The 25,573-nt window shown below is 38.6% G+C and overlaps 1 protein-coding gene across 39 annotated transcripts in view; it reads right to left on the reverse strand.

Moving 5' to 3' along the window:
* Rims2 (regulating synaptic membrane exocytosis 2) overlaps positions 1-25,573 on the reverse strand; it is a 386,828-nt gene that overhangs the window by 150,983 nt on the left and 210,272 nt on the right. For 19 of the 39 annotated variants that reach the window (XM_041637522.1, XM_041637533.1, XM_041637530.1 and 16 more), the window contains 6 exons: positions 22,917-22,985; positions 17,881-18,037; positions 16,560-16,673; positions 10,055-10,120; positions 1,710-1,889; positions 742-851 (listed from right to left, as the gene is read on the reverse strand). In XM_041637522.1, the coding sequence (XP_041493456.1) occupies positions 742-851; positions 1,710-1,889; positions 10,055-10,120; positions 16,560-16,673; positions 17,881-18,037; positions 22,917-22,985 (696 nt within the window). Of the gene's footprint in view, positions 1-741; positions 852-1,709; positions 1,890-10,054; positions 10,121-16,559; positions 16,674-17,880; positions 18,038-22,916; positions 22,986-25,573 lie in introns of those variants that run through there. The other 20 variants (XM_041637525.1, XM_041637529.1, XM_041637539.1 and 17 more) reach the window with 4 other exon arrangements.

Here is a 25,573-nt window from a genome sequence, read left to right on the forward strand (position 1 = left end):
ATAAAATGAAAACAAGGGGGGGGCGGGGAACCAAAGCATAGGTGTTAAAAACAAAAGAAAATTTCAAAGTTATAGAATATACCATCTATTAAAGAAAACTTAAATGGTGATTTGAGTATATACAGCCTTGAAAGACAGTTACTAAAAAGAGGGACTGTGATATAAAAGATGTGAAAATTATTCTGCTCCGTTATCCACACTTTTAGAGAGAACTGAATCAAGATTTCTAGCTGCCTGAGAAGTGCTCAAGTGTGTCAGCTTAGCTCTAGCACATGTACAACTGAAAACAGCAGCTGAACACGCACCTTTGAGTGTGCGTTCTGGTTACCTGAGGCTTACATTCCGCTTTCGAGAAGGATCACCATTGTTGCGCACCAGCTAACTAGTCCTTTGCAGTGTGTGAAAACTGATTTAGCTAATTACTAATAAACTTCGCATAATCCCCCACAATTACATAATCCGAGATGTAGCAAAGACATTATAATCCAGCCGCTTCTAGAAGACTACTGCTAACTTTTAAATTTACTTTCGAATTTGAAGTGTAAAGATTGCTTCTTTTTATCTCCAAGTAAAACTTTTAAATGCAATGTATATTATATTCACAAATATAACTACTGTCAAATGAGGTCACACACACAGCTAAATACAGGGAGATATTAGCACAACGGCACTAGGAACCTCGATTCACCCCAGCTCCCCTGTGTATCTCCTAATGACATAATTAGAAAACTAAGAACTTACTTCTCTCCAACGTTCCCTTGGGTGGGAGCTGTGGCAGCTGCCGGCCCCTCCGTCCTGTTACAGGAGTACTGGATGGACTTGTCTGGACAGACCCGGTCCGAGGGTGAGACCTACAAGATGCAGCATCAATACGTTTTCAGCAAGCGCTAAGGAAATTCAGTATTAGCTGGTTTACGTAATAGCTGTATTAGCGGGGTTTTTAAACGTGGATTGCTGCTGGTTAAAAGGAGAACAGGACAAAGTATGGACATTTGAACAGTTACTTAAACACCAAAAAATGTTTATGTTTTGGTGTAATATGAATACATACACACATACATGCACACAGAGATTGTAGTAAAACCCATGAAATTAGTGATAAAGACTCCTAATCTATTTAAGAGAAAGCAAGTAGAAAATTCTACAAGTTAAAAATTAAACTTTATATTTTTTCTTCCATAATACAAATTCTTAAAACTAACCTTCCTCCTTTGACCCAATCAGATTTTTACTTTTTATACTAAATACTCCTTTTTATTAGAAAACATCTCACAAATCTACTAAAAAAAAATCCTGAGCAACTTAAAAGTCAGCTAAAGAAAATTCTGATATCTAATATTAATGCTCGTAGAAACTAATTCTATCTAATATTTACTGTCACGATGACTATCAGAAAGGTCATGGCTAATGAGCACAGTCATTTCGCATTCTGTGGAAGAACATGATAGTTATGGCAGGATGTACCCAGGACTCCTGATTAATGAGAAACCACAGAACAAATGCAACCCGGACAGTTGAGAACCAGACCACAGTGGTGATGACACTATCATATCCGCCGGATATAAATAGTGTGTGCGCACGGACACGGTTAGTATCGACTCAGACTGGTGACCAGCCAGAAATGACAGAGACCAGTTAGCTGTCGGGAAAATAAAATGGCGTGTTGGCAGAGCAGACAGGGAAGTTAGTCTGATCGATTTATCTTTCACCTCGATAAGGCAGGTGAAGGAGGGGCAGATCTTCCAGTCATTAATGAAGGCATCGACCTCATGAGGTTTGTATCAGGACGTTCAGAGGATCTGGAGCGGGTGGTGGTCCGCTCTAGGAGAGGCCGCTGTTCTGTTGATCTGGATCTGTGATATGGCTGTCTATCTGCTGCTTCACAATCCCTGAAATGTTAGTCAAAAAGCAGCTCAGTTGATCTTTAATGCCTTTCTGCTACTCGGTCATGATGCATCAAACTGATTTTGAAAAAAAAAAAAAGAATTGCTTAAAATTAATGTGTATGCAAAAAAGAATTTTTCCCAACACATCTTGAAAATTCTGACTAAGCTTAAAAAGTTCTAAAGAACCTGAGTCTGATTTTACTAGTAATTACCAGCAGCTGAATTATAACTGAGCTGCTCAAAATGGTTATAACCTTTGCAACCCCAGCTACCTGCTTTCCAAAATGAAGAGAACACGTGAACTGTGTGGGGTATCCTAGATTAAAGACATTAGACAGTGATTCCTCGCACTTTCCAGAAGAGAAAGTTAAGCAGGATGTTTATCAGCAAATAGAGCAAGATACAAAGGCACTAATAGCACTGTCAGAGCACGCTGACAGCCTGACGGTTTCAGCAGACGCGTGAACACAAGGTCACGGCAAACACTGCAGAGAACTGACCACTCCCCACCCATCTCAGGCACTTCAGTTAGACCCAACAGCCCAGACAGCTATTGGATCAAACTGGAATTCCAACATAAAAATAAAAAACAGACCTGTCTAACCACTAAAACTCAACTTTTGTTGAAGCAAGAATACTTACACCTATATGGCAAAAAAATGATGGACACATCTCTTGGCAGCTACCATAATGTTTATACACCATAATGAGATGCATAATGAGATCAATAAGTGGATATAATTTGGTTCTATGACTTGGAAGACAAATCTAAAAACATTAACTTTTGCTCTAGAACTCAAAAGAAGCATATGTACCCAAATCTATTTCAAACAGCCACCTCCTGAGCCTATTACAACTCCAGTAAAGAAAGTACCTATAGATGACAGGGAGCGCAAGCAATGTCATGAGTGGTCCCACTTTACCTAGAAATACACTCTGATTTTTGAAAATGAAAAAATGGGCAATTGGAGAAAAGTAAGGAGACAGAAGGACACACTATCCTCAGTATCACGAATTAAATGTCATGCAGTTATGGAAAACAAATCCTATTAGAAAAAGTACCAGATTCATCCTATATTATTTTATGTCTTCAATAATACTTTAAAGTCAGAGAATAAAACAGAAGTAAAATCATTTTAAAACCTTTTACTATTGAATCAAACTGTGACTTTTATGTCAAGTTTAATATGTTTACATAAGTTCATCCAAACCTGGGAAGGGCTGGAGAGCATGCTGGGCATAGAGGACAGTGTCACGATCAAAAATGTCATAATGTTCGAGAGCAAATGTAAGTTCATACACATCTGATTACAATAAAAAGATGAATTAAATGGAATTAGAATATAAAATTATAATTCTGTTCTTCTGAAATTCTATTTTAGAAGAAACACTTTTTTGGAAATAAATGTGGTCGATAACTTGTGACCCGTGTCTTGGTGCAAGGCCCCCTGCAGCAGGTCAGGAAAACAAGAGGTTCACAACTAGCTTCCGCTGTTTCTCACATCCCTAAAAACCTGCAATGATAAATACCAAACTTTACATTTGTTTCAAAGACTAATTGTGGTCTTAGGGTAATGGTAAGCTTTTCTCCCACACGGCATTTGGTGGCAAAACTTAGCCAAGTGTCTATAGTGATCCCAACAGGAGACTGCCACCCGCTCACTGTCGGAAAGCTCAACTCTTCGCACCTAACCAAGCATTTTCTCAAGTGTGTGTGTGTGTGTGTGTGTGTGAACTCGCGCGCGCGCGTATCAAAAGGTACCGTTTATAGAATATCCCCACCTTAGGAAAAAATACCCCATCATAAAGATTTTTCTTTCCTTAGTGCAAATGTTTTGATAATTATAAGGAATTTTCATCTGTTTGTAGACATCTTTATTACCACAAATAATAGAAATATAATCAAAACATACTGAGTGAACATAGGCTAATACGTGAAAGATGAAAAGACCACAGCAGGAGGCAGAGTTTCCTAATAAATGCTGTCACAGTAACCGAAGCTGTCATGCTTTAAACTGTGCAGCATACAAGGTCAAGCTACATTTTCAGTGCCCAGCACCAGCAAAGAATAGAGCAGTCAGTTAAGGCTTGGGGTTAAAAGTCACAGCAGCACTGAGAGAAGCCACGGTTCCACAGGGATCACCCCAGCGTGGACATAAGAAAGCCCAGCGTCTCTGGCTACACTGGAGTAGGCCTTCCTTTATGACAAGAATGCACGTGTAATCTCAACAGCAACAACGGAAGGCAGGGAGCAGAAATAAGTGTTAGATTTAACATGCTGCCGTGTTTATTGGAGTTCTCAAGCTTGGTTTGTACCACAATAGAAGCATTTTTCCTATTAATCCTAATTTATTTACTGCATTTTATTACAGACATAGAAACATTGTTTTAAGAAGGGTAGCCACTGTTTTATCAAAATGTACACCATATCAACAAGAAAACTCCATTTGTCCATTTAAATCTTTAGGGAAACAATTCCACTGTACTTTAAAAAGTGATTTAATAATCCCTTCCAGTTCCATTTTTGAGTAGTTTAAATTTTTAATCAAGGGTTAAAGTAGTTTGAATTTTTGATTTGTAATTTTCTGGATTTATCCAATCCTCTGCTTCACTATGCAAAGGGCTGTGCTGGACACTGACGGCATTTGAAGAGGAAACTGTCTCCTGACACTGAGTTTCAGGACCATAAGAGGAATCACCATGGCAGTCAGCTAGCGTATGCGGCTTGAGACACAAATTAGAAACAGTCCAGGACAAGAAAGCAAGAATTTACACACGTGTAACACCATCCAGGCTGAGCAGGTGATGTTTATATATTTAGGAATATATGCATATATAAAAAAATTATGTATACTAGAAAAAGCAAGAGGGTGCATGTAAATAGTTCAAGAAAGGAAAGGGAATGGCAAATGGATACAATTATGTTCTAATTTCAAAAAGTTAAAAGAGGAAGCAAACAATTCAGATAATCTAAAAAAATGAAAGCGCATTAAGTTTTAGTAATCCTTCAAGAATGTTTAAGCGGAAAATTCAGGACATTTAGTGAAACTAAATTTAGTCTTGGAACATTTTCTCTGTACAAGTGGTTCTTCAGGACCACGAGGGGCTGGTCCACCCACTGAGACAGTGTGCCTGAGCTAATGGGAGCTCACCAACTCCAGCTGGACTGGGTCTGAATGAGCATCAAACTGGACCCTCTGAATGTGGCTAACAATGGGGGCAGACTGAGGGGCCAATGATAATGGCACTGGGATTTGTTTCTACTACATGTACTGGCTTTTTGGGATCCTAGTCTATTTGGATGCACACCTTCCTAAGCCTGGATATAGGGGGAAGGGCCTCGGACTTCCCACAGGGCAGGGTACTTTGCCCTCTCTTAGGACTGGAAGGGGGTGGGGGGAAGGGTATGTGGGGGAGCGGGAGGAAAGTGAGAGGAGGGGAGGAAGTGTAAATTTTGACTTGTATTATTTATAAAGTAATAATAATTAAAAAAAGAAAAAATATTTTTTAAATTTCAAAGTATCTGTTACAATTTCTTACTCATTCAATCACTTTTGCTACCTTGGGCCATTTTTTTTCAATTATAATTCACGAGATTTATGAAAGCTTCCAGGGCAGAGCCAGCCTGCAGGATTCCTTCCTATGACACACTTCTGTATATGTGCCCACTCACTCCAGGATGCAACTCCAAACCAAAGCAAGTTGGATATTGAGCAAAATAGGAAACTCAGAACAGGGCTAGAAAGATGGCTCAGCAGTTAAAACCACTAGCTGCTCTTTTTTTTTTCTTTTTTCTTTTTTTTTTTGGTTTTTTCGAGACAGGGTTTCTCTGTAGTTTCTCTCTAGCCTGTCCTAGAACTAGCTCTTGTAGACCAGGCTGGTCTCGAACTCACAGAGATCCGCCTGCCTCTGCCTCCCAAGTGCTGGGATTAAAGGCGTGCGCCACCCCCGCCCGGCTCACTAGCTGCTCTTCCAGAGGACCTGAGTTCAATTCCCAGCATACAGGGCATCTCACAACCTTCCAGAACATTTGAAATCCGCCCCCCCCCCACACACACACACAATAGATACAGAGAAAACAGCAATGCACATTAAATAAATAACCAAGCAAACAAATAAATCTTAAAAGGAATTCAAACCAACCAGCATGATAAAATGTTTCAAAGCAATATTCAGAAATGAATGAAGGTCAGCTGCTTTTTAACTTTTGACTGACAATCTGGTACACATTAAAACAGATAAAGAAATTTCATATTTATATTATAAACTATTCATGAATACACTTAGATTTTCTTCAAAATAAAGCTGTGGAATATAAAGTTATTTAGTCATTATTCATTCATTTCATTGAATTCATTTATTTGAATTCATTTATCTCTCTATTTTTAATTTCCTCTTTTTGAGACAAGTTCTCATACAGCACAGATTAATCTTGAATTTGCTATGTGAATAAGTATGTCCTTGACCTCCTGATCCTCTTGCTTTAGCTCCTGAGTGCTGGGATAACAGGTGTGTGCCATAACCCTAGTTTGATTTATTTATTTTTGCAACAGGGTGTCCCTGCTCTAGAACAGACTGGTCACAAACTTGGCAATCCCCGCCTCCTGAATGTAAATTACATGTGTGCACTGTCATGTCTGGCCCTGAAATTAATTTAAAAAGAAAAGATACAAACTGTATATAGTGGTGCATCCCTTTACTTCTTTTTAAAAAAATGATTTATTTATTTGCTATTCTTATGAGGACTCTATCTGCATGTATGACTTTAAGCCAGAAGAGGGCATCAGATTCTGCTGTTGATGGTTGTGAGCTCCCACATGGGTGCTGGGAATTGAACTCAGAACCTTTGGAGGGCATCAGATTCTGCTGTAGATGGTTGTGGGTGGTGGGAACTGAACTCAGGACCTCTGGAAGAGCAGCAGTACTCTTAACCACTGAGCCATCTCTCCAGCCCCCAGGTCTCTTTAACTTTAAAATTTAGAAAGTTGAAGGAAAAAGAGTTGTGGGAGCCAATTCTAGTCTGGGACATATATGGAAACATCATCTCAAGAAAATAAATGAGTAAAAAAATGAGTATATCTGTGTAGAAAGAATCCCAGTCTCCAGGCAGACAACTCTTACTGGCTTGCATATGTGTAGGTAATAAGATGATAATAGCAGAAGGTGGAACATTTTTGCTAAAAATGTCTTGACTACCTAGGAAATTTTCTGGATGGTAATTGCATTGCCAAAGTAATAAAAACCACAGGACATTACTAGAAACCTTAAAATAATATTGAAGGGGTACTTAATAAAACATGTACATGTATTTGTATTAATATAACAACTAACATATGACTCAAATTCAAAGGTACAATTTTCACACACTTCATGATGTGTCAAATACATTCACTGTTTCTAGAAACTATATTGTTTCCACTGAAGATTATAACAAGACACAATCGGGGTGCAGCTCAATGTCAGATCACTTGCAGGAACATTGGGAAGCACTGGGTTCCAACCCCAGCACCATGAAAGAGGGATGTAAGCAGAGGAAAAGGGAGGCAGGATATTTAATCAAGAGAGGACATATTTTAACAAATAATGGTCAAATAATAGTCACCATTATTAGACAAGAAAGAAAAGAAATGACACACCTACAATTAGTTATTATTTCTTTCTTGAAGTAGCAAGTATACCAAATATCATTTATATTTCTATTGTTCTACCCCAAAGAAAGAAAACAGGCTTTTCATGTCGAGTCTCCTAAGCCTAGATTGTTCTGAGTGACCAGGCAGGGACTGGGGACACCGTGACATGCAGTATCACATTGGATGCCTTTACTCCATGTTTTTCCTGCTAGTTCTATCTTGTGGATAATGATCATAAATAAGAAAAATTGTTTTTATTTACTACATTTGGAAATTTCTAGCTATAATAGTCATACAATGGCCCACTTAAATATATAACTACATATTTATAGAAGAATTATCAGATGGGAGTACAAGCTATCTCAAAAAATAAGCTAAATATCTGGCCTCTTAGAGATGAGAGCTGTTCTCTTCACAGGCTTCGATGTAAACAGAATTTTCCCTTAAAGAAATCAGCTAAGCTAACAAAAAGCTGGGCATTTAGTTCAAAAGCTATTCACTGTGCAAGAGAAGAAATAAATAAAGCTTGAAGTTCGTTAAATAAGAAAGTATCTTAAGGGTAGTTACAACATTCCTGAGAATTAGTTCCCTTGAGGATGAGGAAGAACAGGTGAGACTGGTAAGGCAGGTAGGAGGCAGGGTTTGCTAAGGCAGGCGGGAGGGCAGGGTTTGCTAAGGCAGGTAGGAGGCAGGGTTTGCTAAGGCAGGCGGGAGGGCAGGGTTTGCTAAGGCAGGTAGGAGGGCAGGGTTTGCTAAGGCAGGTGGGAGGGCAGGGTTTGCTAAGGCAGGTGGGAGGGCAGGGTTTGCTAAGGCAGGTGGGAGGGCAGGGTTTGCTAAGGCAGGTAGGAGGGCAGGGTTTGCTAAGGCAGGTGGGAGGGCAGGGTTTGCTAAGGCAGGTGGGAGGGCAGGGTTTGCTAAGGCAGGTGGGAGGGCAGGGTCTGCTAAAGCAGGTAGGATACCCAATTTCTATTACATTTATTGAAAAACATCAGCAAAATTGGTTGCTAGGATTTATCATCAAAGTTTTCTTTTGGATTTCCTTCCATATTTGTCTATGTGATTTCAAGATTCAAGAATTTACCCATTAGTTTTTTTGTACTTTCTTTTAAAACTCTGCATATCAATATCAACTCCTACTAGCTCCTACAGGGATCAAAAAAGGTTACACATAGCATAACATCTAATTCCTGATTTACTCGAGGTAAACACATCACCACGCTATCACCACAATCCTCTTCTCTGCCTAACTGGTCTGAAAATGCTGTCAGTGAAGTGGCTCAAAATTCCAGTCACTTCCCCCAAGGGTGGGTCAGTAAACATTCAGGAAGAGGGGACAGAGAGACTGGAAGAACAAGATGCGGGGAGGAGTACCATGAAAACCTGTCATCAGGATACGGCAAGGCAGCTGCAGCCAGGAACTCTCAGAAGAGACAGTTATCTGCAAGACTTACTCAACTATCACATCAACATTCCATTATGGATGGAAGCAGGAATCTCGAGGCCCCACCCAGGCACAAGGGCTTGAAAGCAGTTAAAGGTTGCTGAGGAAGAGGATAAACCTCACCAAGAAGTTGTCTGTATCAAGTGATTCAGTTCCACCCGTGCCCATGACACACAGAGATACACATGGACACACACACTCACACAGCATGCATACCACAAAAAGACATCGAAGGAGAAGGAGCATTTATTGGAAAAAAAGAAGGAATTTGGAAGAATAGGAGGGGGGCTAAGAGAGGATGAAGGGAGGCACTTAATCAGAATACATTATACATGTATGAAATTATGAAAAAATAAGTAAAATATCATTACAAACAGGAAAAAAACCTAAGCTACAAATGGCCTTGAGAACTTAATGAACATTAGACACCTTCTTTCCTTCTCTTCCCAGTGAGATCCATATTCTGCTAAATGCCAGGCAAGTGATATTTCTCACTAAAATAAATCTATTTTTTTAAGTATTAGACATATTTTAACTCAAATTCACTGGAAATTTCCTTCCTTAGAATAAGTTAGAACAAGGCTGAAATGAAAGAGTTGTTCCCACAGACTGAGCACTCTGAGACCCAAGCTTATCTATACTGTGTAGTAGGTAGCTGTCTTAGACCGAGTAACCGCAGACCAACCAGGTCAACACACTTCAAATTAGTGTCCTCTTGAAAAGCAAAGAAGCAGGGGAGTAGGTTGGGAAGGCACGTACAAATAAGCCAGTGCTAATTACATATCAGACCGGGAGGCTAGCAAAGGAGGGGGACATCAATTCTACTGCTATTCTCCTTTTTGGTAGCAAAGTTTACTTAATTCCTAATAAAATAATATTCTGGGTAATAAAAAGATGATTTTAGCCCACCAAAGAGAAGGTATTTGTGACATTCTAGTTCAAACAGTTTATATACTTTTACTTTACAGTATTAGGGTACTATTTCTGTATTTCATCAATAATCACACATGTATATATAGATAAACAAAACTAAAAGTGGTTATCACAGACAGAAGCATGCAACTCTACACACAGACTCAAGTGTAAGAAAAGTATACCTTCCATCCCTGTGGTGATGCTCAATGCTCTGACTGTATCTGGAGCGAGGTAGAGTAAGAAAATGACTGCAAGCGTGGCAGAAACAAGAAGAAAATGAGACTCGGGAAAGAAGCGAACAGGTATAGTTTAGTTCTAAAAGCCTGATCCAACAGCTAATCAGATAGTAAGCAAAGCAAATGAAATTGCTACTAGAAAGCTTGGCCATCTTCTCAATGCCCATTGGAATATGGCAGTGCAAAGGATAAAATAAACCAAATACTCTAAAAATAAAATGCAACCAAATAGAACATTTAGATTTTTAATTAAATGATAAAATTAAGTATTACTTCAATATACTGAGCACCCTCTTTAAGCAAATGGTATATTACAAAGATGTTTTCCTTCTTTTAAGGAGAAAAGGTGAGAAAAAAAATTTAATAAAACCACCAGCTAGCGTAAGAACTCAGAGATGACATCTAATATCTACAATGCTTAGGATATTTCATGAGGCTCCATTTTTCTTTCCTGCTCCATTCCTGACCACTTACATGAGGTTTCTGCATCCACTAGAACAAGTTTCCTCCCTGCAAACCCTTCCCCTGCTAGGACCCAGGTCACTCTTCACCACCTTCCTGCCCTCTCTCACCCACCATGCCACTGCCTTCCATCTAGGTACAACAGGCCCTGGAGCCCTCTAGGACAGGTTGTGGTCCCCAACCACAGTTTGTTCATCATTCCAAGCCTGTCTCCACTTCTTTGTCTTTCAAAGTCCTACTCATTTTTAAAGTCCAGATTCTCTTTGAATCCTTTTCCAATAAACTTGAACAAGCTGTTCTCTTCCTAACTATTGTTTCTGTTCTGACAATAGGAGACTCAGTCTCACAGCATTTTACTTTCTATGATTAGTAAATATATAATAATGTGTCTAATAAATCAAGATAGTGCCATTTTTAAATTTTTGTACACAATGGATGCCCCACCACGTACTTATGAGTAGACATCACATTTTAATAAATGGTTGCCTTGATATAAGATATGAATGAAGGCCAGGTGCTGGCGGAACACGCCTTTAATCCCAGCACTCGGGGCTCAGAGGCAGGTAGATCTCTGTGAGTTTAAGGCCAGCCTGGTCTACAGAGCAAATTCCAGGAGAGCCATAGCAGCACAGAGAAACCCTGTCTCCAAAAGCCAAAACAGAGAAAAGAAAATTGCATCAGTATCTGAGGTACCTAGAGGTTTATAAATCCCTTATGTGAGAACTTATCCTTTCTCTTCTGATAGTTAAGCAGAAGACAGGAAAGAAATGTGGGGACACGAGGAAGGAAGGAAATCTAATTGAAAGCTCTGCCAGCTGAGAAGCACCAACTCCAGCACCATCATCTTTCCTTTGAGAGTTGCTAACATGAAACAACATTCTTCGCTAGACAGATGTCTTACACTAACACCAGAAAGCAACCATGAGGCCCGCATGTGCAAGGCCATGGCAGGTCTCACTCTTCCCCCTGGATGTTTCTGATGCTCTAACCAGGCTGCTACCTTTGTGGGCTGTAAAGTCATGCTACTTTCTGATGCCTTGATCTTAGCATGTGTCATCCCAACAGGAATCCTCCTGGAAACACCCTGAGATCTGATTTAGACCCCTTAGCAGACCATTGAAGATAGTAACTTCGGAAGCCACTAAAATGGTGTAAATGACTATTCTATAAACAATGAAAGGTGACTCTTAGGGACTCTTTCCTTCACTTTCCTCTTAAATACTATTATTAACATATCACTTATCTAATCCCAAAACTGACTAGTCCTTACATTATTCTCCATATCAGTCACACCGTTCAGTTAGCACAGAGCTGAGGTTCCTAACAGACTACAGGGAACCTTCCAGATGAGGGGGGGAGGCAGCTTGGAGCTATGCCTCCTCTACTCCACCAACTCGGATTCTAAAATTTTGCTTGTGATGCTAAAATCATACTTATGGAAATGAAAACAACCAATATAAAAATATACTGCAATTGGATGATGGTGGTGCACGCTGTCAATCCCAGCATTGAAAAGGCAGAGGAAGACTGATCTCTGTGAGTTTGAGACCAACCTGGTCTACAGAAGTGAGTTCTGGTACAGTCAGGGATACACAAGAAACCCTGTCTTTAAAACAAATAAACCCCAAACCCTAAACAAACAAAAGCCAAATATATGTGTGTGTATGTATGTATATGTATATATATGTACTGCATATGCTATGATGTTATTAAAATATATAATACTCTCTACATATATTCTAATAGTAAGTTAGCTCCTATAACTAAAATATTAAAAATATCCTGTTTTAAAGCCACATCTTCGTATCACCTCAAAAATGATGCTCACAGCTGTAGTAGTTACCAGGGTTACTAAGGAAACAATAGTTATCAGTGTTTACTAAAGAAATAATGAATCAAAATATGCAGAGAGAGGGGGAATAAGAAATAAAATAGTTTCCATTTAGAATGCATTAAACTAATAATCTGTAAGCAAGTGCTTGCATTATTTGTAAATTTGAAATTTACTTTTCACAACAGAGTAAGATTTAGACTAATGAGTGAGAGAGAGATAAAGAACCAAAGAGCCAATAGAATATAGATACAGAATTCTTAAACACTACCCATAAAGATAGCGAATGATGCTATATCTCATGCATCACCACTGGAATTTAATCAAGTATAATATAATGAAAATAGCTACATATCACATGGGATATGATCAGTGTAAAATCCTTCACACACAATTTCTCAGCATGTCGCCAAATATTTTACACCAAACTCCATGATGTAGATGATTTCGTTTCTGTAAGTTTGCTCTTGGTGACAAAGCCCAACTCAGGTGCCATCTTCTATACTTGGCCACAATACTTGAATCAACTAATTCCTCATTTTTTTTTAATTTTTCTTTGTTTGTTGCCATTTTTTGTTGTTTCAGGTTGTTAATCATTAACTATAAAATATTTGAGAGTCGATGTTTTCTTAATGTTATATGCATGGCACATTTTTTCATTAGCTACCATAAATTTTTCTTTCTTTTTTTAAGAGTATCTTCTACAGTTCAATCTCTCATTGAACTAGCTAACTTGAACACCTGAACCTCCTGCACTATCTGTGAAGACCATGATTACAATATACACACTGCCTTGCTCTCATGTGGGATGTCCTTCTGTATATGTGCTGCTTTTATTGGTTGATGAAGAAAGTTGTTTTGGCCAATGACTTAGCAGAATAAAGACAGGTGGGAAATTCGGAGAGAGAGAGAGGGAGTAGCGGGAGTCAGGGAGATGCCACATAACTGCCCAAGAAGAATAATGTAGGAACCTTACCAATAGGCCACAACCTAGTGGTGATACACAGATTAATGGAAATTGGGTTAATTTAAGATGTCAGAGCTAGGTAGAAATATGCTTAAGCTATTGGTCAAACAGTGTTGAATTAATATAGTTTCTATGTGATTATTCGGGTCTGGGTTACTGGAAAATGAACGAGCAATCTCCGTTTACATTGCTCAACTAACAATACAAACTTCTGATAAAATATGGCTATGTGTTATTCTTTGTCTGATTCTTAACTGGTTGTCTGATAAGGAATATAAAAGTCTCATTGGAGGTAGAGTCAGTTAACTCATATAATTCTACATAATAAATTTTATAGATACAGAAATCAAATGCTTGGTTTTCTCCAAACATACTTAAAATTCTACAGAACACTTGGCTCCACACCCCATGAAAAAAGTGTACATTCACTTATATGAGTTTCTAATTCAACAAATTAGGTTTTATAAGGAGGCTGATGTGCACATGCTTTAACATCGCTACTACACTAATGACTGACACAAGGAAAATTCTTTCCTTGGCCTTTTAATACATTCTGATTGATTCTTGTGTTGGTCAAATTTGGTCACTATGACAAAACACTGGATAAAACTTATTTCAAAGATGAAAAATTTATTTTGAACCAGTTCCAGATGTTAATCCACCACGACAGAGATGGTGATGTGAACAAAAACAGTTCATCTAAGGTAGCCAGAAGACGGAGAAGGAAGGCCTACCCTAGCAGGGTTCCCTCATTATCTCTCCGCTAGCTAGGTTCACAGCCTACTGAGAAACCACCTATGCTAAATTCAAGACAGGTCTTCCTCTCTTATCCAACCTCCCGGAAATTCCCCAGAACCACACAAAAGTGGCTTTATAAATCACCCAGACATGTATCAAACCCAATTAAATTGAATAGATTCAAAAGTCTATAAAATGATATTCATAAACATAATGGACATTCGGATGCAGTTGATGACTGGAAATCCTTAAGAATATTAGACCGGAATAGACATTAAGAGGGAACATTGTTCAGTGAATGTTGCTTCTTGTATTAATGAATTGCATAGATAAAGTAATACTAGAAAGGCTTTCTACTGTTTGAGTCTATTGAAATGAAATTTTACTTTACATAGTTTTAAAAAGGCATGAGATAGATCCCAACAAAGAATGACTATTATTTGCACATCTGCATCCTTCCTTACAAAAGTGAGAAGAAATCACAAGGATCGATCTATCTTCTTTAAAACTTCCACAGATAAACATCTGAATATTATTGCTACACTAAAAGATTCATAAGAATCATAAAGAAGAAAAGCATAATGACTACATAAAATAGGAATTAATTATCTGGGTTTTAAAAAATATTAAAGGCAAATGGTCCTGTGTTTGTGGTCATTAAACCTAGTAATATGTACTAAAAAATACTGAAAATATTAGTAATTTAATATAACAGTAAACAGTTATTTTGCAATTTTATTCTATTACTTTCTATTAGGATTAGTCTATATTTTTGAGCTTCATATTGAGAACATTTTTTCATTAAATGATAATTTTATGTAAGCTTATAAGAAATTTAAAGTCATTTAGACAATTTTATTCCCTCAATAAGCAGATTTTCAGTGGCTAAGAAGCTTGTGACAGCTGTATAAATAATTTGAAAGCTAATAAAGTTCACTAACATTCTATTAGGTAACCAAAATACCTATTGATGCTTTTTTTTTTTTTTTTTTTTTTTTTTGGTTTTTCGAGACAGGGTTTCTCTGTGGCTTTGGAGCCTACCCTGGAACTAGCTCTGTAGACCAGGCTGGTCTCGAACTCACAGAGATCCGCCTGCCTCTGCCTCCCGAGTGCTGGGATTAAAGGCGTGCGCCACCACCCCCCGGCTATTGATGCTTTTTATGACACGTTCCCAGTCTGAGGCAGGCCACCGTGGTGATCTCCCTTTCACTATGATTGTGCTGATAAGCATGTCTCCAGATAGGCAGCACGCTCATAACCACCCCTAGGGGACTGGTTACATGAAAAGCTTAAAAAAGTTAAAAAGCAACAAAGTTAAATAGTTTTGAAACTGACACTAATAGAACTATTAATTTAATAACTATTTGGCTTCTTCCTTGATCCTACACACAAAAATCAGTATTTTCTTGGCACTATCAATGTAGAAGATATCTGTGTGTTTTCTTTGGGGACAAAAGAGAATTACATGCAAGGACTGAGTATCAATTTTATTCAAATCAAACAATTTCTTTATACATCCTAACAGTTACTTGTCATGTCTGTGGACTTCAGTGACAAGGAATGTATTATGTCATATTTTCTCAATACTAGCGTGGACTTTATCATGCCCTTATCCTAAACGCATTTGAGAGTTTGAAAAATTCCAATGGTATTTCCTATATATAACCCAACTGAATTAGAAAGTTAAATAATTTTCTTAAATTTAGCAGTAATTAATGTAACCATTTTAACATACCATGTTATTCCCAAGTTAGTCACAGTTAAAGGGGCAAATGCAGAGAATTCTTGCAAATACAGCAAGTGTAGTTCTTTAAGACATTAAAGCATTACTAAAGGACATGAGAGAAAATCTCTTGGAGAATTATAATATAGGTTTCCTAAACAAACTAGACTCTGTTTAAGATTTCTGTATAGGAAAAGCCACACTATTTCTCTGAAATCTGCTAAAGACTTCAATCTCTATCGGCCTATGGATATATATTACACACGATAATTTGCTATGTGCAGGTAAAAAATATTTACATCCTGATTATCATTATAATGTCTCATGCAAATTTGCTAGCTATTTTTATATAATCTTGTCTTGACAGAGACTAGTCAAGCAGCACTGGCGGACCTCTTAGTTGTGACTTTCCTGATCTCTATCCCAAGTGCCGGGATTCTAAACCTGAGTCCTGGTACTCAGGAGAGCCACGGTGCTCAGGCAAGCTATCAGGCAGCTATGGTGCTCAGGTGACCGTGATAGTCAGGTTCATCCTGTTGTGCTTATGTTATCAGGAACAATTACACTTGTTAACCTTTCCTTCTAAACAAAGGGCTATCTTAAGAAAAACTGTAGAAAGAGCAAAGAAAAGGCAGCGTTTGGAATCTCAGATGACACAAAGGACCAGTAAGATCTTTGTAAGAACCCTTCCTGAAGGCAGCAGAGTTCAGTGAGAGCTAACTGCGCTTACCTGTCTCTGTCTGGAGAATAATGGTCATCCACCACCCGGTGTCTGTCCATCCGGCTAATCGTATTGTAATGACCAGGAGCACGTGTCCCTCGCAGTCCCTGCTCCACGTTCCTACTAAGACAGCAAGGTAATTAAACACCTGACTGATCTATAGCACATCCCCCACAAAATAATAATAAAATCTGTTTTTTGGTTTATTCGTATCTCTGATGGAATAAATTTCATTTGGAGATTAACAGTTAATTGAAGATCTGGCTGATCTTACAGATACATTAAGAGCCCAATAAGAGAATATCCTTAAACAATGTCATACCTTACTGATGGGCAACCCAAATCTCTGTAATCAAATTCACTGATATAATACATACTAGAGGAAAAGATTTATGAGAAGATAGGTTCAATGTGGCCCATGCTAGACAGTGTGGGAGAGATGCCTTGTGCATGGTTGGACCTGAGTTCAAATCTCAGTACCTATACAGTAGGAACCATGCTCTCTGGCAGCACGCCAGCCTAGTCTGCCACCTTTGTGAGTGACTAAATTATAGCTGTCCAGTGGTCATCTTTCCAACTCCTGCCCTCATCTACTCTGCATGTGGTGGTTCTTTGAAAACATAGAATGAAAGCTAAAATCCTCACTCTAGGTGATGGACGAGGTTTCTGCTTTTGCAAACCACATTTTTCCATTAGTCTGCAATGTTATGCTTGTATATAGAAGAATATACAAACACACAGGCAAATTTATATAATATATAGCTACAGTGTCCTATCTAGTTAATATCTATTAAATTATATCTTTGTATATTATACATATTTTCTATTTAGTATGTTTCCTGAACTCTCTATCATGTGTAAATCACATACATTAATGTCTGTGGTTTACATTCCATGTAGCGCTTTGGTCCTTAGGTTGGTCAGAGATTCTAATATCATAAAACCTAGAGCAACAAATTGGTATGACATTTCTCTCACTATTCATGCATTATTTTAGTTTCTCAAAGATTTTTTAAAATACTTTTCAACTTACCAATTACTATATCATTCATGAATATAATTATTTGGTTCTAAATGAATCTGCTTAATATTTATATGCAATTTAAAGCTAGGTTTTCTTAACTATTTTGAACTCTTAGGGCAAATAATACACAAATCATGCCAGGTAACCAACTATCCCATATCACCTCTGAGTCCCACCCCAATGGTGTCTTGTTTTTCTTTAAAAGGATGATTGAAAGGATAATTTATTTTTAGAGGTTATTACGGTAATTTAGGCAAAATTCACCCTAACTACCTAGCTATAAGCAAAATTTACAGACTAACTTACCTTTGTGGAGGAGGCACACTCGGTGACCATGACCTAGTCCTTCCGATAGCATCGACTCGATGAGGAGACCCTCCTGGCGAACAATGGTTTGATGACATCACTTGTTCTGGCACAGACAATGTGGAGCTTTGAAGGTCTCGATCATCGTGACGATAATCTAGGGGCAGAAGATGAAGTAGGAATCATTTGCACACCAATTCTTTGTGTTGCACTAAGAAACATAAAATACTAGTGAGCCTGACATACTTTTAATGTGATAATTGCAAGTATAACAAACACAGTAATGGTTGAAACATTGTAAGCACAAAAATGAAAAGGGAGGGACGTTTGATGGTTACTGTGGTAGTCACTATTTGGTAGTTACCGTGGTAGTCACTATCTGATAGTTACTGTGGTAGTCACTATCTGCTAGTTAAATTTGGCAGTCACTATCTGATAGTTACCGTGGTAGTCTCTATCTGAGAGTTTGTGTGTTTGGTAGTCACTGTGTTCGCTGTATTGGATAAGGAAAATTTTTAAGCTCTTTTAAAAAAACAGAATCAAGATTGTCCTAAAAATATTTCACCCCTATAAACTTAAATGTTTCTTGGATATTGTTAATATTCACAGTTCATACTATGCTTCATCATCTGCACTTACACGTTAAACAAGGTTAACCACGTTACCTAACACTCAATGCTGTGAAATACGCGGCAGAGCTAAGAAAGCACAGGAGTCCAAAAACAACATTCACTGTCTAAGAAGAGGACTAGCCTTGCGACTCACCATCCTCACGGAAGTTAACATGAGAAGGCACAGAAACTTGGAAAGGGGAAGAGGGAAGTGACCCTGCATGCCAGAAAATCAACAGTTCCATGTGGAGAAGCCGTGGGAAAGGAAAGAGGCCAATGCCGTTTGTCTAAAGCTGCACGTGTGTAGAGTACGTACGCAGTGGAGAAGCGTGAGTAAGGTTGAATAGGGAATGTGACATTGCTGCCACTGTGGCCATCTTCACTATGCTCACTGCAGCTGTCAGGAGTTGGTCATGTCGCCACTAAGATATCTGATGGGGGCCTCCTAAAGCAGATTGCTGCAGTGTGCATCCCTGAAACGCATTGCTGCAGTGTGCACCCCTAAAACACATTGCTGCAGTGTTTATGCACCCCTAAAACACATTGCTGCAGTGTTTGTGCATCCCTAAAACACATTGCTGCAGTGTTTGTGCACCCCTAAAACGCATTGCTGCAGTGTGCACCCCTAAAACACATTGCTGCAGTGTGCATCCCTAAAACACATTGCTGCAGTGTGCATCCCTAAAACACATTGCTGCCGTGTGCACCCCTAAAACACATTGCTGCAGTGTGCATCCCTAAAACACATTGCTGCAGTTGCATCCCTAGATTGTTCAGGAGCTCTGAGGGTAACTAAGAAGCAGCACATGGGCTTTGCATGCAGAAGACCCTAGGTTCATCCCTGGTCCACATCCATCTTAAACGATTGGAAACAGACATAACTCAGAGAAGCCATTTCATTCCTCTGCGGTCTCTTCTCAGTAAGTTGATGTTCTGCAGTATTAGACTGGTGCCATGGGACAGCTCAGAAGATTAAGACGTAAATAATTGAAGAAGCACCCAAGGAAATAGAAGAGGAAATTTTGAAAGGGAAGAAACTAAACTCAGTAGGTTGTAGGCTTATTCCAATCGCTCTGAAAACTCTGGCATTAGTTGCTGTGGTTTTCGTAAAGGGAATACACTTTTTAATTTCTTAAAGACAAACAGTGGTTTGGGACTATGAAAGAAAAAAGGCAAGGTACTTAATTATGTAGCAGACAGATTCTATTTATCTAAACACAAACTGCCTCAGGCAAGAATGGCTGTGAATTCTAAGCAACCGAGATTGGCAGCAGCTAGTAAGGGCATATTTCTGTGTACATATACACACACGTTACACTGTGGTAAATAAAGAAAAAACTCCACACATGTTTATCCATGTGCAAAATCACTTTCATAAGCTTGGAGACAAAACATACACATAATCATGTGTATGCACACATGATTACATATGCTTTTTAAGTAAACAAATGATAATCATATAAAGAGAAAAGTATAAGGAATTTGTTGTTGTAAGTTACATAATCTGTGAAGGACTATTTGAAAGTGGATTAAAATGTGTGTGTGTGTGTGTGTGTGTGTGTGCGCGCGCGCATTCTAGATCAAGTACATGGGAAGCACATTTTTTAAAGTTAAAGCTAAGAAATGAACAAGCTTGAGTTCTAGGACAACCAGGACTACACAGAGAAAACCTGTCTCAAAAAACCCCAAATTAATTAGTCATAGAAATGCTCAGTTAAAACCAAAAAGGCAGAAAAAAAACAGGGATAAGAAAACAATGGCAATGAAAACAAACCCCTCTAACAGATGCTCAACAAACCGTCCAAATGATAGTAGTGATCTCAGCACAATAGCTAAACTATGATTGATGGAGCAAATCAATAATCTCCAGGAACTGATGATTGCAGGAAATCATATAGTAGAAGGCTAAAAAATAATAATCAATCGCTTTCTTATAACTAGCAAGGAAAGTTGGAATTTGAAACTAAAAAGCCAATACCAAGTATAATAGCGCATCTCTTAATAAAGAAATTCTTGAGAGCAATCTAACAAAATATAAAGTAGATATGTATGAAGAAATCATCAATAATGAATAATAAAATTGAAAGGACATGATAAAGGGAGAGATACAAAACAAGAAACTCATTATTATGAAGAAATCAGTTTAATAGACATTCTAACAGTTTGTGGGTACTGATAAGTTGCTTTGAAAGCTTTTGTGGAGAAGCAAACAGTCGAGAATGTAGTAGCCCTGATTACCACAGTCTGGAGACAGACTGTAGGAACATTACATACTTACTAAAATTTGTAACAGTCGGAACATTGCAGTAATGACCAGAGAATAAAGCACACAGTGGAACGCAGAAATAAGAAATAAAGAAACAAAGAAGAAAAAAGGCAACATAAAGATAGTCAACTGATCTTTGCCAAAGGACTAAGCAAAGACAGTCATCTCAACCAAAAGATGAAACATCTGGCCTGCAACACAGAAGAAAATGAACCTAGATGTTAGAGAAACAGTTCATTAACAGAACATTTTAGCAGAACCCTGGAGATGAGTAACTCAGAGAAACCCTATCTCAAAAAACCAACACAACATACACACACACACACCTTTTAAAATGTGTGTGTGTATACATAATATATATGTTCCTTTTAAAACAGTAACATTCTTGTTAGTGTATATTAGAAGCAATGGTATCACATTTAAGACATTACATTGTCTAAAAAGAAGCTAGATTCTTGACTTTTGAACAGGGTTCAGACTGTTAGAGACTATGAGAATTTCTGAAGTTAGACTAAATGCATATAAATCATGATATACCAAAGAGATGTAGATCCAGGAGCCAAATGCTGCACTTGGACGAGGAATTTTCCTCCAGTCGTTTGTCCCTAGTTAGTGGCACTGTGTGGGGAAGATGTGGCACACGCAGAAAACAAAACTCCCAGAAAAACCATGTCGTTGCAGGTGGGCTTTAGAGGGCTCTAGCCTTGCCCCAGCTGCTCCCTCTGGAGGGAGAAACAGTGTCTGTCCTGAAACTCACAGAGCCTTCAGGAGACTTCAAGGGGTGTCTTTCCCTTACTAAGATTACATAAGAGTGTCAACTAATTGGGCTGAGAATCTTCAATGGCGTACCTGTCCAGAAATTGCCCATGGGGCTCAATTGTATCATTGACTAACCCATCTTCCTGCAAGTAACTCCAGAAAACATTTTGCTTTAGGAAGCTAGACATGGATAAGTGGAAATTCATTAGGTCTGTGAACACTATCTTTATTTATTTATTTATTTTGTTAACTTTGGTTTTGGTCTTTTCTAGACAGGGTTTCTTCTTGTAATCCTGGCTCTCCTGGAACTCACTCTACACCAGACTGCACTCAAACTCTCTGAGATCAGTCTGACTCTACCTCCCCAGTGCTGGGATTAAAGGCATGCACCACCACTGCCTGGCAAGTGAGCACTATCTTCATGTGGTGTAGTTTCCTTACACTCTCGAATGAAGCATCCTGCAGCAAATGTGAAAGATAAATAAATCTGTATTTTCTCCCAACACACAATTGCTTTCACAGTGCAGAAAAACCAAAATGGTTCAACTTCAGCATTTTGTGGAAAGCGAGGAATCCTGAAAGTCCTCTGAAGTTATTGCCAAGTGGAGTGAAACTGGTGCTTGTCTCTAACTGTCAAGGCAGTCTCAGTAATGTCCCTCCTACATCGAGCTTGCCTGTGGCTATGTCGCATAGAATTTTCTTGATTACTTTAACTGAGGTGAGAAGATCCTTCCGCTATGGGAGACACTCGTCCCTGAATAGAGAATCGAATAAGAATGGAGAAGGGAAACCAATAGATCAGCTGGAAGTCAGGACCACGAGGGGTGCACCCACCCATGGAGACAGTGGGGCTCATCTATTGGGAGCTCACCAAGGCCAGCTGGACTGGGACTGAAAAAGCATGGGATAAAACCGGACTCTCTGAACATGGCGGACAATGAGGGCTGATGAGAAGCCAAAGACAATGGCACGGGGTTTTGATCCTACTACATGTTCTGGCTTTGTGGGAGCCTAGCCAGTTTAGATGTTCACCTTCCTAGACCTGGATGGAGGGGGGAGGACCTTGAACTTTCCACAGGGCAGGGAACCCTGACTGCTCTTTGGACTGGAGAGGGAGGGGGAAAGGAGTGAGGGGAGGGGGAGAGAGGCAGGAGGAGGGGGAGGGAAATGGGAGGCTGGGAGGAGGTGGAAATTTTTTTTTCAATAAAAAAAAAAAAAGAATGGAGAAGGGGAGTGAGTGTAAGCATCCAGGCATTCATTCCCTCTGCTCTTGAGTATGAGTATGGATGACATGTTCACTTTTAACTATTTATATGGGAGACAAATTTGTGTTTGTCTCTTGATTTATTTCAGTGATGAATACTGGCAAACTGCACTACCCTTCACAATACTGTTCTTACCGGACACGACCCCAACGCCATCATCACAGTCGTAGTCGGACACCTCACTGTCACTCACTCTCTTCGACCCTGCAAACAAGTGACAGACGTCAGTAAACTTTACGGCGGGCCAAAGAAAAAATAGAAAGGGAATCTACGAAAGTTGAAAAATAAATGAAAGTATTATGAATTAAACCCGAAGACAGAGGGAAGGGCAAGAGAGCTACCATGTGCTCACCAGCATGGCTTTCACGGGCATTTCATGAGGTTAGAAAACAAATCACAAAGAGGCAACATTAATACAACTATTCGAAAGCAAGTAAGACAAAATTCCTAAAAGGGTAAAGGTCTGTAACTATATTAAGCATGAAATATATAATTAAAGTCTATTGAAAAACAATTGTTAACATTAGATGCTTTGAAACAAAGGCACATAACCGAGGTATATTTCAAAACACAATTAGGTTGTTTTCCAATCATTAGCATGTCACTTCTTAATATGGATAACTAAGAACTCTGAAGCCTAATTTTGTTACACACGGTCATTGAGAATTTCAGAAACAGAAATGGATGCATGACATATAGAATATCCATCCTTCTTTCTCATTATTTTATCTGTTTTATCCATTGGTTCAAGAAGACAAGAAATGAATCCTACATAAAGCTAAGAGCTAGTCGTGCAGTGGTGATTCCCAAGAGGTGGCCCAAGAGCATGAATCAGTTGTAGAACTGAATTACATTACAGTTTCATAAAGTAACTTCTGTGTTCTTGTCTTTGAGGTAAGGTCTCACTCCACAACCTTGGCTGTCCTGGAACTCACCAGCCAGGCTTTTCTCTCCTAGAGATCTGCCTGCCTCTGCCAAGGTCCATCTCTGGAAATGTTAATGTTAACCTCAATATAGCAAAACTAACATTAAGTTAAATAAAACAGAATTTTAATGTCTCAAGATGAACACAACTCTCACTTAAGCCCGAAATGTACCCTGCACAGAAAGGACGCATGGTCAACACTTATTTTTCTGGACGGCACTACGGCGTCTCAGGATGGACACACTAGGCAACGGACCTCTGCCTAAGGTTTCCTCTACTTTGGCAGAGCTGCAGTTTCTCAGACTGATGCGTTTTTGTCTTTCATCACATGCTACACACCACTCACTGAGCACTATTTTAGGAGACAAATGCTTTCCTATATAGCTCAAAAAGAAAGCCAGAGAGCTCTCAACACAAAAGGCTTCCAAAGCAGAGATAGCGAGATGTCTGAGGACTTTCAATATGGCCAAGGTTCTGTCAGAAGTACTCTGTCCCCGTGTTCCTGTCTCTGTCTGCCCTAGGCCATGCCATTCTCCTTGAGAGACTTCTATTACTGCAATTGTATAAATGGTGAAATCAAAGACTGGAGCACTCACACCTTGAAACTTGAATGCTTCTTCTATGGACTTGTAGTATTTCTTAGATGAAATCTGGAATAACTTCTCAGTTTATAAAAAGGCCCGCTGGCATTTTTTTTTTATTATATTGATCAGCATGGCAAGAAGTGACATAATCCTGATATTTTGACCCATTCACACAATATATTTCTCTATTTATTTTTATTGCTTAATTTGTTTTCTTAACAGTGTTTAAGTTTTCATTAAGTATTTTATACTTTTACCAAATTCATCCCTAAGTACTCTCTATTTTGACATAATTTAAAATCATATAGGTTTTTACTTTGTTCATTGCTGATAAATGTGTGTGTTTATATAATATATATGTATAAATATGGAATTTTGTTAGGTTTAAGCATATTAAAATATTTTCCAATTGAAGTTATTAAAAATCAGCATAAGTTTAATGAACAGTTAAACAGTTTACCTCCTGAGTACAATATGTTGTACTATGTGACAAAATTGCTAAAAAATGATACCTATAGCAAATGTAGCTTTGGTTTGTTTGGCTTTGGAAATAGGTCTGCCATACTGCTTAGGCTGCTTTCATCATCTGTGCACAGGCAAGGATGACCTGGGACTCCTGTGCAATTTTTGTGGCCTAAATGCTGGGGTTATAGAGCAGGCTACCACAGATCATGAGCAAAGATAGCTCATGTGCATTTTAATTAAAAAATGCTTCATGTTTTTAACACCAGCCACTCATAAGCAAAACAAGACATTTAAAATTACATCCACTTTGGGCCAGCAAGATGGCTTAATGATAAAGGCACTTGTCACCAAGTCTGACAAGGTGATTATTGAACCAAGGATGAAGTTGGGTTCTGATTCTCACAAGCTGTCCTGAGACCTTCATGCACACCAATGGCATACACACACCTACACACACACACACAAAATAAAAATAAATGAAAATTTCTAAATATATCCATTTAAATTAAGTTTTATGAAGCCAAATATAACAAAATACACTAAATATACTTTATTGATAAAATAATACTATACTAAAGGATATAATTTAGACACAAATTTAGAAATAAAAATCTGTTTTAAAAAACAAGTTTTAGTGTCAAAATAATAAACACATAAACATGAAGGTACTGGAAATTTTCCGTAGGCAGTAAGGAAATGCCGTTGACATGTTAAGCTAGGATTTAATATTTGCACAGCAGCCAAACAAAACACAAAACAACAAAGTAAACTACACTGTGAATATGAACACATGCATTCAACGCTACACACACTGTGTT

This window comes from Microtus oregoni, unplaced genomic scaffold (genome assembly GCF_018167655.1).
Source record: "Microtus oregoni isolate MIOR12 unplaced genomic scaffold, Mior012 000053F_ref0000044, whole genome shotgun sequence".
Lineage (NCBI taxonomy): Eukaryota > Metazoa > Chordata > Mammalia > Rodentia > Cricetidae > Microtus > Microtus oregoni.